The sequence below is a fragment of the Podarcis tiliguerta genome, assembly GCF_965153285.1.
Source record: "Podarcis tiliguerta genome assembly, chromosome: 2".
Taxonomy (NCBI): Eukaryota; Metazoa; Chordata; class Lepidosauria; order Squamata; family Lacertidae; genus Podarcis; species Podarcis tiliguerta.
Genome location: NC_139535.1, coordinates 7,997,812 through 8,013,176, shown reverse-complemented (window position 1 = coordinate 8,013,176; position 15,365 = coordinate 7,997,812). Strand labels below are relative to the sequence as shown.

At 47.4% G+C, this 15,365-nt stretch overlaps 1 protein-coding gene and 2 long non-coding RNA genes across 3 annotated transcripts in view; all 3 read left to right on the top strand.

Annotated features, from left to right (window-relative positions):
- Positions 1-15,365, top strand: part of LOC310671060 — a 184,643-nt gene that overhangs the window by 71,994 nt on the left and 97,284 nt on the right. The gene's annotated exons all lie outside the window — the stretch shown is intronic.
- Positions 1-15,365, top strand: part of LOC310671048 — a 105,918-nt gene that overhangs the window by 30,992 nt on the left and 59,561 nt on the right. The window lies entirely within an intron of this gene.
- On the top strand, positions 1,948-11,233 carry LOC310670197 (uncharacterized protein). The gene is made up of 4 exons (XM_083425056.1): positions 1,948-2,519; positions 5,938-6,904; positions 8,337-8,457; positions 8,805-11,233. Exons 2-4 carry the CDS (start codon positions 6,212-6,214, stop codon positions 10,352-10,354), a joined length of 2,364 nt encoding a protein of 787 aa, XP_083281182.1. The 5' UTR covers positions 1,948-2,519; positions 5,938-6,211; the 3' UTR covers positions 10,355-11,233.

Here is a 15,365-nt window from a genome sequence, read left to right as displayed (position 1 = left end):
CTAAATTCGTCTTATTTGGGCCAGCGAGGATACCAGGGGATCCCAGAGCGGGTAAGGGGAGGGAGAGGGAAGGGGAAGGAAGGGGAATAAAAGATCAGGCTAAGTTCAAATTGAAAGCCAGGCAGAATAGCTCTGTCTTACAGGCCCTGCGGAAGGAAGTTAAATCCTGCAGGGCCCTGGTCTCATGGGACAGAGCATTCCAGCAGGTCGGAGCCATCACTGAGAAGGCCCTGGCCCTGGTGGAGGATAAGCTGACTTCCTTAGGGCCGGGAACCTCTAAACTATGGTTATTCATGGACCTTAAGGTCCTCTGTGGGGCAGACCAGGAGAGGAGGAAGACAAGAATGTGGAAGGGGAGAAACAGGTAAGGCTGCATCAGCAGAAGTATAGTGTCCAGTTCAAGGGAAGTAATAGTACCACTCTGTTTTGCCTTAGTCAGGCCACACTTGGAATACTGTGTCCAATTCCGGGCACCACAGTTTAAGAACGATATTGAGAAGCTGGAATGTGTGCAGAGGAGGGCAACCAAGATGATCAAGGGTCTGGAAACTAAGCCTTATGAGGAGCGCTTGAAGGAGCTGGGTATGTTTAGCCTGGAAAGGAGGAGACTGAGAAAAGATATGAGAGCCATCTTCAAATATCTTAAGAGCTGTCACATGGAAGAGGGAGCATACTTGTCTTCTGCTCTGGAAGGTAGGACTCGAACCCATGGCTTCAAGCTCCAAGAAAAGAGATTCTGACTAAACATAGGAAGAGTTTTCCGACAGCAAGAGCTGTTTGGACAGTGGAAATGTCTCCCTCTGGAGGTTGTGAACTCTCCTTCCTTGGAGGTTTTCAAGCAGAGGTTGGAGGGCCATCTGTCATGGATGCTTTAGCTGAGATTCCTGCATTACAGGGGGTTGGACTAGATGACCTTTAGAGTCCCTTCCAACTCAAGATTCTATGATTCTAAGGCTGGAAATGAAATATTTTGGTGCGTCTCTGAAACTGAGTGCCAAAGAGATGGCAAAACTTACAGGAAGAATTAGAAACCAGGAAGAGGAGGTCTTTAATAAAGAAGGGGGAAAGTTTATACGTAATTTTTTTGAAAAGCTATTGTCAACAACTACATACATCGGCAGGATTGACAGAAAACTGGCAGTAAAAAATTGAACTATGGTTTGGCAAAGGATTTATTAAAAATAAGAGTTATGATAGAGATGCAGAGGGGAAAATCATTACAGTAAGATCCACCGGGGGGGGGAGGAAGTCAGAATATATTATATATTTATGTATTTAATTCATTTGCTCATGTAAAACAGAAAATGCAAAAACAAAATTTATACATAAAAAGAAAGTGAGTGCCAAAGTGTGAAGGGGGGGAGGGGAGCATGATCTGAGGCATGCAGTATTTCTCTCCCTGCAATGAAAGCATTCATCTCCCGACTCCATCATGTCAAAGGTTTGTCAAAAGGAGAAAGCAAGACCCCTTCCCCCCCCCTCCTACCGCTGTGGGTCCCCAGATGTTGTTGGACTACAACTCCCATCATCCTTGAGCTCTGGCCTTGCTAGCCAGGGGTGATGGGAGTTGTAGTTCAACAACATCTGGGGACCCACAGATTGAGAAAGGCTGGCTTAGTTGGTAACCCGTTCCCTCCTAAAAAAATAAAGGCACAGGAGCCCTGACCAGAATGATGCATCTATCTTCAGCCTGCCTCAAAGGGACTAGCGCCTTTAGCTGATGCGTTTGCTTTGTTCCTCCCCTGCTTCTCCCCTTTGATACCCCTCTCCCTGCGCAAAAGGCTCTCACCTCTGCTGCTCCTTGCAGCCATGCAGAATGTGCAGCTTCCTCTCCATCAGACAGGAAAGGAAGGGGCCCTCCCCACCCCCAAAAAAACCTGCTTGGTCCTCTCTAGCACCCGGAACTCTATTGATCTTAAAGGGGCCGTTCACACGAGCTGTCGCTCCGCTCTAGCACAATGGGTGATGGAGGGAGCGGGGCGAGGAGCATAGCTGTCAACTCTTCCCTTTCCTTGCGAGGAACCCTATTCGGAATAAGGGAATTCCCCTTGATAAAAGGGAAACGTTGACAGCTATGGCAAGGAGGGTGTCAGGACTGGGTGTCCCTGTCCCTGATCTCGGCTCTGGCGGGTGCACAAGCCACCAGGCACAAGCAGGATTGATTTTTGCTAGGGATCAAGAAATTCCTGAGCACAGAAAGAAAAGGTGTAGAGTAACCATTTAAGTGCAAAAACCCCCAAAACCCCCAGCAACGGCGGTGATGAAACACAGCATCTGAGCACGTGCAGAAAGCCGTGCAATCGAGCGAAGCGACAAGGAAGGCGACCCGGTGCTGAAAACAGCTGAGATTTACTCAGAGTAAATATTGGATGGACAGGACTGGGCTACGTGAGGAATATTGTCAATTGCAGCCTTTTCAGTTCAGAACCCCCTGGAAGTATTTTTGTTTTTAAGGGGACTTATATCTGCAAAGACATAAAGATAGGATTGCCCTGTGAGAAAGATATCCACAACAGAAGGTAAGCAACAGCAACAATAACAACCAACACTGAATTGATGTAGATGTGAGATAATATTTTTAGGTATATACCTTTAAATGTTAATCACTTGGAGACTTTTAAATGTTATTGTTTATTATTAAAATGTATTAGTCACTTGCTACCAAAAGGTATCCAAGCGACTAGCGTTTATAAACATATACATAAATACAGTATTATTATTATTATTATTATTATTATTATTATTATTATTACTACCCGTCCTTGGCCAGCAGGTCACAGAGTGGGTTATAGCAATTTAAAATTCAGAATTTAATCATTTTTATTAATTTTCCAATAAAAAACATCCAATGAACATATCCAATCATAATCCAATTGAAATAAAAAAACATATATATATAAAATATATATAATACAATTTGGATTATAATTTGGTCTTTTTAAAAAAAATTCAGAATTTAAATGAGCCAAACCAAATGCCAGACTTCCAGGAACAGGGTGGGCTCTTGAGGATAGGGCATATGACATGCTTACCGTATGAGCCAAGCCAAAGGCTTGAACAGATCGAGCAGAGCTTCCTAGCAAGGCCAAAAATGAATGGAAAAAGGAATATATATGCCGCTGTGTGCAACAGTGAGGAAAGGGCCTTTCCCGCTGGGAAGCGGCAAGAAGGCTGCGACTTGAGCAAGGCTGGTGTTAGAAGATGAACTGCAATAGGTATCTGCAACAGCATGGAAAGCGAGTAGGCTGCAAATTATTGCTTGTTGCAATATCTTGCAGTATTCTTAGTTTTTAACCGTTTTGATCCCATTGCTGGAGGGGCAGGAGAGAGAGGCAGGCAGCCATGTTGGGGGTGGGTGGGGGGGTGTCTCAATTATTAGTACTATTTTGATGTTAAAAATAGACGCAGGAGCTCCCTGACTCCAGCTGTCAAATTCTCTCTTGAGAGTCCTTTAGACCGCCTGTTTATGGAGCACCCACCCTGCTCAGTTTGCAGTGAGGCTATTATTAGTAATAATAACATATGGGCATTTGTTCTGATCTGCTTGCAGGGAGGGTGGTTGGTTCAAAGCAAGTGAAAAGTCTGGTCTTTGGAGAAGGGTTTTTTGTTGTGCCAGACCTCCCAGTCAGCTTTGCACAACTGGAATAATAATGATAATAATAAAATAATTATATTTATACCCCGCCCTTCCCGGTTCAGAAAAGCTGAGCAAATACCACCGAAGGTTGGCATTTGATGTCCCCCCCCAAAAAATTTCACAGTCAAGCTTGGTCTTAAAGATTCAGGTATCCTGGGCACAAGTTTTTCAGGGATTTGTAAATGAATACAAGGATCTTCAACCTGGCTCAATAGCAGGTAGGCAACGGGTGCAGATGTTTTAACAGTGGTATCCCATATTTCTTGGCCATCTGCTTCTCCCTCCCCTCTCAGCAGCAGTCTAGCCACCACATTTTGCGTTAGCTGGAGTTTCCAGACCAGGCCCACTTGGCAAAACTGGGCCCAGATTGCGAAACTGCTCTAGGAATGGAGAAGGGAAATGGGTTTGAGACGTCACAGGTGCCAGCCAATCCATGCTAGGCACGGCTCACTTCTACTAGAATAAATAATAATTTTTTTTATACCCCGCCCTTTCTGGTTCAAAAACTGGGCTCAGGGCGGCTAACAACAAATTTAAAACACTTAATTGATGCAACAAAAACCAGCATAAAATACAGTATAAAACATGAATAACAATAAATTCAGAGTTCAAAAATCAATTTAGGGGGGAAATCCATCCAATAAACATTAGATGATCACCAGGGCTAGCTGGCTAAATTAGTCCTATTTGGGCCAGCGAGGAGACCAGGGGAGAATTAGCTGTGGGATCCCAGAGCGGGTAATCTTCATAAAAAGGGGAGGGAAGGAAGGGGAATAAAAGATCAAGCTAAGTTCAAGTTGAAAGCCAGGCGGAATAGCTCTGTCTTACAGGCCCTGCGGAAGGAAGTTAAATCCTGCAGGGCCCTGGTCTCATGGGACAGAGCATTCCACCAGTTCGGAGCCATCACTGAGAAGACCCTGGCCCTGGTGGAGGATAATCTGACATCCTTAGGGCCCGGGAATTGGCTGATATGTGACTGAAATCATCCCGCAAATACAGTAAGCCCACAATTTATGCAGGAATTATGTTCCAGGGATCGTGCCTAAAGCCCAAATTGTGTATAGTCAAAACACCTTGGGTTCAATGGCGGGTGGAAGTGACAAAACTTGTTTTTACCAGACACCAGTCCCCTTTTAATTTTTTAATATATATTTTTGCCAAGTGCGTAAAGCTGAATTGTATGCAAATTGTAGGGTTACTGCAGTGACAGTCTAGAGTGCCCAGATTTAGAAATTCTGCTGCCCCCTGCTTAATAAATAAGGGTTGATGGAGGAGCAATATTTGGAAGGCCAGAAATTCCCCTCACAGCAAGCGAAGGATGTCAGCTGGACTCTAAATAAGAAATGGTGTGGCGCTGTGAGGAAATGAAGATGATAATATGTTCGGAAGAGGAGCGGAAAACCTGATTTTAAGAAATTGAATTAAATTAATTTGGGCTGAGGAGAAGTTCCCCACACCTGCCATAATGAATACAGTCATACCTCGGGTCACAGACGCTTCGGCTTGCGCGATTTCGGGTCGCGCACCGCGCCGAACCCAGAAGTACCAGAACGGGTTACTTTTGGGTTATAGAATCATAGAATCATAGAGTTGGAAGAGACCACAAGGGCCATCGAGTCCAACCCCCTGCCAAGCAGGAAACACCATCAGAGCACTCCTGACATATGGTTGTCAAGCCTCTGCATAAAGACCTCCAAAGAAGGAGACTCCACCACACTCCTTGGCAGCAAATCCCACTGTCGAACAGCTCTTACTGTCAGGAAGTTCTTCCTAATGGTTAGGTGGAATCTTCTTTCTTGTAGTTTGGATCCATTGCTCCGTGTCTGCTTCTCTGGAGCAGCAGAAAACAACCTTTCTCCCTCCTCTATGTGACATCCTTTTATATATTTGAACATGGCTATCATATCACCCCTTAACCTCCTCTTCTCCAGGCTAAACATGCCCAGCTCCCTTAGCCTTTCCTCATAAGGCATCGTTTCCAGGCCTTTGACCATTTTGGTTGCCCTCCTCTGGACACGTTTCGGCACCTGCGCATGCGCAGAAGCACTAGATCACGCTTTGCACATGCGCAGAAGACCAAATCGTGACCCGTGTGTGCACAGATGCAGCGCTGCAGGTTGCGAACGTGCTTCCTGCATGGAGCGTCCACAGTACACCTTTTAAAAAATTAATAAATAGACCTTCGATTGTTGAATAAGCAGCATTTAGAAACTGCAGGAAATGAGCATGCACAGAGTCTTTTTTTCTTTCATGTGTTTCCCCTCACAGATTATGTATGTATATATATGTATTTTCCTTAGGTAGCTTCCACTCCATTCAACCTCAAGTCCATTCAACCCAGGGGCTTCACCTTGCCAAGAGGACTAGCCAAGCTCTGCGTAACCGTGACAAAAAATTGCAGATGGATTGGAAACCAAAGACTAGCTTTGCCTGCCATGGACGCCATGAAGAAAATGGGAATCGGAGGGTGAAAGGGCAGAGATGGCTTTAGAGGAAGTGGGGACCGGCCCAAGACAAAATGGCTGCCAAGGAGGAAACACCCTTGGGCTCCTCTTCCCAGGTGTAGAGTAGAAGATGCTGCCAATAAGGAAAATGGAAACTCGAGGCTCAAAGGACTTCAGGGAGGGTTTGGAGGAAAGGAGCCTTTCTCAGGTCAACGGGGGTGAATTTCGAAACCGAGGGCAGGTCAAAGAGGAGCCCGATGAGGGGCTGGCGCAGCACTGGGAAGCCCAGTGGCAAGAGTTCCTGAAGGCGGTGGAGTCGCCTCACTTGCAGTGGGGGAACCCGCAGGTGGAGGAAGGGCCCAGTGTGTCCAGCCGGACCCAAGCACACATGGCTTCCTCAGGGGGCTCGTCCGGACGAGAAACTCTGATCCCGCCAAGCCTTGATGGGCAGAAGACCTGTGGCTTCTTGGAAGCCGTCATCATGGCAGATGCTGCACAGGTGAAGGAAGAGAACTTAGACAATATCCCGGAGAGCGGGGATGTGTCCCAGCAGCTCTTCAGGCAACTGCGCTGCCGGGAAGGGGACAGGCCGCGCATGGTTTGCACCCGACTCTCCTTCCTTTGTCGCCAGTGGCTGAAGCCGGAAAGGCACTCCAAGGAGCAGATCCTGGACTTGGTGGTCCTGGAGCAGCTGCTGAACATCCTGCCCCCGGAGATGCAGAGCTGGGTCAGGGATCGTGGCGCAAAGACCTGCGCCCAGGCGGTGGCCCTGGCCGAGGACTTCCTGCTGGGGCAGGAAGAGGATGGAAGGCTAGAGGAACGAGTGAGTATGTTAGTTTCGTTTAACGTGGCTACCTCAAAGATCTTCTCACCCCTTATATTCTCAGTCACAGACGCTCCAAGTGTCCCTATTTCCCAGGGACAGTCCCGGATTTACAGAAGCCGTCTCGGTTTCTGATTTGACCTCGGAATGTCACACTTTTCTTTAGGATGTCTCTATATTCATTGGTGGGACGCAGGTGGCGCTGTGGGTTAAACCACAGAGCCTAGGACTTGCCGATCAGAAGGTCGGCGGTTCGAATCCCCGCGATGGAGTGAGCTACCGCTGCTCAGTCCCTGCTCCTGTCAACCTAGCAGTTCCAAAGCTCGTCAAAGTGCAAGTAGATAAATAGGTACCGCTCTGGCGGGAAGGTAAATGGCGTTTCCGTGCGCTGCTGTGGTTCGCCAGAAGCGGCTTAGTCATGCTGGCCACATGACCCGGAAGGTGTACGCCGGCTCCCTCAGCCAATAAAGTGAGATGAGCGCCGCAACCCCAGAGTCAGCCACGACTGGACCTAACGGTCAGGGGTCCCTTTACCTTTCCTTTATATTCATTGGAGAGATGTTGGAGTTGTGCGATCCCTGAGCCAAGGAGATAAGTAATTATACAACCTTTAGAAGACATCTGAAGGCAGCCCTGTATAGGGAAGTTTTTTTATGTTGTATGTTTCATTACATTTTTATTTTTCATGTTATGTAATTTTTATTAGATTTTCTGTTTTACAGTTTTAAATACTCATTTAAACATTCTTACAATATCAACGACTTCTCCTTTTTTTCCATGGTTCATTTTGCATACCATAAATCCCTGCATATTTTACATAAACTAAGCCATTCAGTATTCCATTATTACATCCATCAAAACTTATTTGCACTGTTGAATTTATCTTAATGCTGCCAGCGTTTTCAGGTGTACGCAATTTCCCCCCATATATTCAATGAACATTTTCCAATCTTCTTTAAACATATGTTCTTCTTGTTCTTTTATTCTATATGTTAAGTCTGCAAGCTGCGCACATTCCATCAGCTTAAGTTGCCATTTTTCTTTATTTGGGACCTTGCTCATTTTCCATTTTCGGGTTAACAAAACACGGGCCGCAGGAGTGGAATGAATAAACAAACAAACAAAACATTACATTTTTATATATGTTGGAAGCCGCCCAGAGCTGGCAACCCAGTCAGGTGGGTGGAATATTATTATTATTATTATTATTATTATTATTATTATTATTAGCCGCTTGTCATGATCCCTGTATCCAGCAGTGATCCAGAAACAGGGTCATAGGCTTCAGATGAACCAGAGCTTTATGGCTGAGTGGAGATTTGAACCCTGGTCTCCCACATCTTGGTCCAACACTCTAACCACTGCACTGCACTGCCTCTCATTGCGTGTCAATTTGCTTGGTATACAAGGCAGCATCTTCTCTCTATTACAGTGCAGAGAGCTAGTCAGGAAAGGTGAATCCCTGAATTCCCCCCAAGAAGAGCTGACTCCATTGGACGTGGGCCTCTCCGGGGAGAGCAAGCAGGAGTGCGACAAGGCCAACGAGATAGTCGGTAAATATTGTTGTTACGTGAGAGTCCGGAGGAAGTGGGTATCAGGTTGCTTTTAGATTGTTTGCTGGCCTAACTCTCAAATCACCATGAATGAGCTTTGCTGCTGTAGAAATAGTACTAGTCAGAATAATAGGTAATAATTACAGTTGGCTTCAGAAGTGCTGGGATGGATCACTTTGGTTCTTGCTGCTTCAGAACAAAGTTGGATTGGGTCACGACCTGCTCAGTCCAGCATCTTATTAAGTATTACCCTTCCTGAGCCTGGAGGATGTGGGTGAGCTATCTCTACATTAAATTATACTTTTTAAGAACCTTTCCTGTTGTGTGGTTCTTTTTCTTCCTTGCAGGAAATGATTGTTCCTCTGCCACAGCAACGCTACATGAAAACGAAGAGGAAAATGGTGTCCTTGGATTTTTCGATCGAGTGGAACCATCTAGGCCGGCAGCGGGGAAAGGAGAAGCCAGCCTTACCCAGTGCAGGGATCATCACAGTACATTTGAGAGTCTGTCCAGGCCTGGGAGCTGGAAAGGAGACTGCCAAGGGAGTGAAGCAGACCTCCGCAAGAGCTTCAATGAAACCATGGCCTGGCAGGAGACTCCAGCAGGTGAGAGACAAAAGACTTGCAAAATTTGTGGGGAAAAGTTCAGCTGGAGGACTGATCTCATCAAGCACAAGAGGACTCACACGGGAGAAAAACCTTACAAATGTTCGGATTGTGGGAAGTGTTTCAGCCAGATATCGGACCTTAACATCCACAAGAGAATCCACACGGGAGAAAAACCCTTTAAGTGCTCTCACTGCGGGAAAAGTTTCAGCAGGAGCACAAACCTTATTGTGCATGAGAGGATGCACACAGGAGAGAAGCCCTATAAATGCTCCTACTGCGAGAAAACCTTCTGCGCCGGCTCGCAGCTTATTAGTCATCAGAGAATCCACACAGGAGACAAGCCCTATAAGTGTTTTGAGTGTGGGAGAACCTTTAGTTGGAGCGCCACTTTTCGAAGACACCAGAGAATCCACACGGGTGAGAAACCATATAAGTGCTTGGAATGCGGCAAAAGTTTCAGTTTCAAGACTGTCCTTATTGCTCACGAGAGAACCCACACGGGAGATAAGCCCCATAAGTGCTCCGAATGTGGGAAAAGCTTTAGTCAGAGAGCTCACCTTAGTAGTCACCAGAGAATCCACACTGGAGAGAAACCTTTTCAGTGTTCACAGTGTGGAAAAAGTTTCAGTCTGCGGTCAGTTCTGATTGCCCATGAAAATACCCATGTTTTAGAGAAGCCGCACAAGTGTTCAGACTGCGGGAAAAGTTTCAGCAACAAATCGCAGCTCACGAATCATCAGAGGCTGCACACGGGAGATAAACCTTACAAATGTTTTGTCTGTGGGAAAACATTCAACTTGAGCTCCCTCCTTACTGGACATTTGAGAACCCACACCGGAGAAAAACCGTATAAATGTTCACACTGCGAGAAGTGCTTTGGTGGCAGATCAACTCTTGTGGCGCATGAGAGGACCCACACGGGAGAGAAGCCGCACAGATGCCCGGATTGTGGGAAAACCTTCAGCCAGAAGACGAATCTCAACAGTCATCAGAGAATCCACACTGGAGAGAAGCCTCATAAATGCCTGGACTGCGGGAAGGGCTTCAGTCAGAAATCGCACCTCCTTAATCACCAGAGGGACCACACGGGAGAGAAACCATTCAAATGCGTGTGTTGCGGTAAATGCTTTGGTGCCAGGTCCACCCTCGTGGCGCACGAGAGGACCCACACGGGAGAGAAGCCACATGAATGCAAAGACTGCGGTAGGAGCTTCAGTCGGAAAGCGCACCTTGCCAGACATGAGCGAACCCACAGTGCTGGCAAAGCATTCTTGGTGCTCAGTCAGTAGGAAGGTTTCTGGGTGGCCAGAGTCCATCAGTGAAAGCAAACCCACCCTTGTAAACAAACTATATAATTTTCGCTGCAGGAACAAAGACAAACTTTGTTAATGGCCTCATCCCATCCACATGTAATTTTGGAATAAATCCCAGAGAGATTGGGGGGGGGGGTATTTCCGAGTGACATGCCTAGATTTCGCTGCATGCCTGATGTCATCATTTCTGGGATCTTATTTAGGGATTGTTTTGTGCTTTTTTGGGGGGGAGGAAGGAGCCACAACTCAGCAGTAGAGCGCACAATCTGCCCAGAGCGTAGTGGTAAGTCCCTGACGTCTCTATTTTAAAGAAAGGATCTGGTAAGCAGGAACCAACTCTGTACAGGAGGGGCCTACAACAAGCATTGCAGGGCGGAAAATGCTCTGTCCAAAAGCCAAGCCTCTCCATTCCATTCCGCCTTTCCAGTTTCCAGGATTTCACCACTACCAGTCAGCATTCCGTGGCAACTGAGCATGCTCAGTCCTTAATGGGATTTCATTCCACCGCCTCAGTTTCCAGCTTTTCCTCCACCCCACATCCCACAACAGTCTCGACAGCATTCCATGGCCACTGAGCATGCTCAGTCTTTATTGAGATGTTTTGGAGGGCTTCCCAACGCCCCTTAATATTTTGGTTGTTTTTTCTTAAAAAAAAATACTACCGTATTTTTCTGTGTGTAAGACAATGTTTTTTCCCCCTTTTTTAAAAAAGGCAGAGGGTGGGTGAGCTTTTGGTGGCAGCAACCCCCCCCCCAAATGCTCAAGAAATATTGATTTATTAACTTTGGGCTCAAAAAAATATGGGATGTCTTATACATGGGGGCGTCTTATACAGTGATTCTTTCCCCCAAAAAACGATAATAAATTAATTTTAAAAAACCCAGTATTTTTTGCTCCATAAGACGCACCAGATCATAAGACGCACCTAGTTTTTGGAGGAGGAAAGCAAGAAAAAAAATATTCTGAATCTCAGAAGCCAGAACAGCAAGAGGGATCGCTGCGCAGTGAAAGCAGCAATCCCTCTTGCTATTCTGGCTTCTGGGATAGCTGCGCAGCCTGCATTCGCTCCATAAGACACACACACATTTCCCCTTACTTTTTCGGAGGGAAAAAGTGTGTTTGATATAGCGAAAGTATGGTAAATAAATAATGTTTAGGGGTGCTCTCATTTTGACTCAAGAAAATCACCATTTTATAGCTCAAATCAGGGAAAATAAATGCAGTAAATGGACAAAAGTACAAAGATGTAGAAAATGTTTAGGGGAACCAGGCAGAAAGCCTTCTTGGTAGTGGCTCCCACCCTGTGGAACACCCTCCCATCAGATGTCAAGGAAATAAACAACTACCGTATTTTTCGCCCCATAGGACGCACCGGCCCATAGGACGCACCAAGTTTTTTGGGGAGGGGGAAATAAAGAAAAAAAAATTATTTCCCCCCCCAGGTGCTTGTGGGGCCGGCAGCGGGGAGAAGCGCTGTTCTCCCCACCACCCGCCTGCAGACCAGGTCCGGGGACAGTGGGAAGACGCGCTGCGCCTCCCAGCTGTCCCCGGAGCTTGCGGGGCTGGCAGCGGGGAGAAGCGCTCTTCTCCCCACCACCCGCCTGCAGACCAGGTCCGGGGACAGTGGGAAGACGCGCTGCGCCTCCCAGCTGTCCCCGGAGCTTGCGGGGCTGGCAGCGGGGAGAAGCGCTCTTCTCCCCACCACCCGCCTGCAGACCAGGTCCGGGGACAGCTGGGTGGCGGCATTCCGCCTCCCCGCTGTCCCCCGACCTTGTGGGGCTGGCGCTGGGGCTCTCCTGAAGCCTGGAGAGCGAGAGGGGTCAGTGCGCACCGACCCCTCTCGCTCTCCAGGCTTCAGCGAAAGCCTGCATTCGCCCCATAGGACGCACACACATTTCCCCTTCATTTTTGGAGGGGAAAAAGTGCGTCCTATAGGGCGAAAAATACGGTATCTGGCATTTAGAAGACATCTGAAGGCAGCCCTGTTTAGGAAGTTTTTAATGACTGATGTCTTAATGTATTTTTAACCTTCTGTTGGAAGCCGCCCAGAGTGGCTGCGGAATCCCAGCCAGATGGGCGGGGTAGAAATAATAAATTATTATTATTATTACAGGGGTATGCGTACCCCTGCATACCCCCACTGGTCTTATATATAGAAAAATATGGTATTTTGTACTTCTATAACCCAAGTTTGCTGATGGCTCTTCTCTTTGATACACGGCTTACCTCTCTTAAATAAAGAGAGAATGACAAAAGACAGTGTTCAAGAAAGTAGGCCCCTCAGGGCTCTCTCTCTTTCTACGTGTGTGTGTGTGTGTGTGTGTGTGTGTCTGCTGAAACCTCATTGATTGACACAATAATAGTGCATTAGTGGCAGATTTATAGCGGATCGTCCACACTTCATTCCACTTCATTAGTTCTGTGCTGCTTCCCCAGCGTTACAGAATTAATGCCATCAGGAGGGGACACTCTTCAGCTGCATCACAATGTTAAGAGAATAAAAGGGAATAAACCAGAGTGTTTGTGGTATAAAAAGCGACGGGATTTCATCAGGAAGTGACAGGTCGTGCTGCAATTGGAAATGAGTTTATGCAACAGTTTATAGTCAAAACGGGCAGTTTCCAGCTACTGCAGCGGAAAGGATCTGCTAATACAGTGGTACCTTGGTTCTCGAACTTCATCCGTTCCGAGAGTCCGTTCAAGTCCTGAAACCGTTCAAAAACCACGGCACAGCTTCCGATTGGCTACAGGAGCTTCCTACACTCGAGCGGAAGCCGCATCGGACGTTTGGCTTCCAAAAAGCATTCGCAAACCGGAACACACACTTTCAGGTTTGCGGGAGCCGATTTGTTTGGCAACTAAGCCGGTCGAGAACGAAGGGACGGCCGTATTACTAACAGCTTGCCAGTGTTTCACCAGGAGGGCCTACATTTACAATGGAACGTGAAGCAGAACCCACAAGTTGTCCTGTCAACCAGTTATTATTATTCTGTGTGCATCTGCCCTTATTTAAGTGCATGTAACGCGAGTGGCACTGTGGGTTAAACCACAGAGCCTAGGACTTGCCGATCAGAAGGTCGGCGGTTCGAATCCCTGTGACGGGGTGAGCTCCCGTTGCTCGCTCCCTGCTCCTGCCAACCTAGCAGTTCGAAAGCACGTCAAAGTGCAAGTAGATAAATAGGTACCGCTCCGGTGGGAAGGTAAACGGCGTTTCCGTGCGCTGCTCTGGTTTGCCAGAAGCGGCTTAGTCCTGCTGGCCACATGACCCGGAAGCTGTATGCCGGCTCCCTCGGCCAATAAAGCGAGATGAGCGCCGCAACCCCAGAGTCGGTCATGACTGGACCTAATGGTCAGGGGTCCCTTTACCTTTAACCCATTAAAATAAAATGGATTTAATGTTTTGACATCGCAGCGTTGGTGTCTGTTTATAATGGAACGTAACTTGGGTGCATTTGAGTTGCATGAGCAAAGGACAAATGGGTCCCTGCCCCATGTAAGACTCTGGGTGTATGTTTGGGGGGGTGCAGTAAAGACAAGAGGGTCCATAAGTAGGGCAACCAGTGTGATTTTTATTTCCTGGCAGGGCTCTTAACGGCTACAGTGGTACCTCTGGTTATGTACTTAATTCGTTCCAGAGGTCCGTTCTTAACCCGAAACTGTTCTTAACCTGAAGCACCACTTTAGCTAATGGGGCCTCCCGCTGTCGCCGTGCGATTTCTGTTCTCATCCTGAAGCAAATTTCTTAACCCGAGGTACTATTTCTGGGTTAGTGGAGTCTGTAACCTGAAGTGTATGTAACCTGAAGCGTATGTAACCCGAGGTACCACTGTATATGGAAGTCACATATTCATTCAACTAAAGCGCTTTTTTTCTCCAGCATGGAAATTAAATTGCAGGAAAGGCTTTGCTTCAAGGTCGAGAAACCTGAGGAATGCAGCTCTCTGGACCTGTCCCCCAGGCCACATTTGCTCGCTGGCTCTGCTCCGCATAGTCCTTGATAATTTCGCCTGACTGGAATGAGTCCTTGAACTCTGAGCGTGCCTCTTGCTTGCCCGGAGAGGAGATAGAGGCTTGTATGTGAGAGCATGTGCAGAAACCAGCCTAATATTAAAACCCAGCAAGAGCCTGGCTGCGGGATCAGGCCAATAGCCTGTCTAGTCCAGCATCCCTCCCCCGCCCTAGTGGCTAATCAGATGCCTCAGTGGGAAGCAAGCACCCCCATCGCTCAGCCCGGACCTGAGGTCCAGCTCCAAGGGCCTTCTGGCAGTTCCCTCGCTGCGAGAAGCAAGGTGACAGGAAACCAGGCAGAGGGCCTTCTCAGTAGTGGCGCCTGCCTCGTGGAATGCCATCCCACCAGATGTCAAGGAAATAAAAAGCTATCTGACTTTTGGAAGACATCTGAAGGCAGCTCTGTTTAGGGAAGTTTTTAATGGTTGATGTTTTATTGTATTTTTAATATTTTGTGGGGAGCTGCCCAGAGTGGCTGGGGAAACCCAGCCAGATGGGCGGGGTAGAAATAAATTGTTGTTGTTGTTGTTTAGTCGTGTCCGACTCTTCATGGCTCAATGGACCAGAGCACACCAGGCATGCCTGTCTTCCACTGCCTCCCACAGTTTGGTCAAACTCATGCTGGTAGCTTTGAGAACACTGTCCCACCATCTCGTCCTCTGTCGTCCCCTTCTCCTTGTGCCCTCAATCTTTCCCAACATCAGGGTCTTTCCCAGGGAGTCTTCTCTTCTCATGAGGTGGCCAAAGTATTGGAGCCTCAGCTTCAGGATCTGTCCTTCCAGGGAGCACTCAGGGCTGATTTCCTTCAGAATGGAGAGGTTTGATCTTGCAGTCCATGGGACTCTCAAGAGTCTCCTCCAGCACCATAATTCAAAAGCATCAATTCTTCGGCGATCAGCCTTCTTTATGGTCCAGCTCTCACTTCCATACATCACTACTGGGAAAACCATAGCTTTAACTATACGGACCTTTGTTGGCC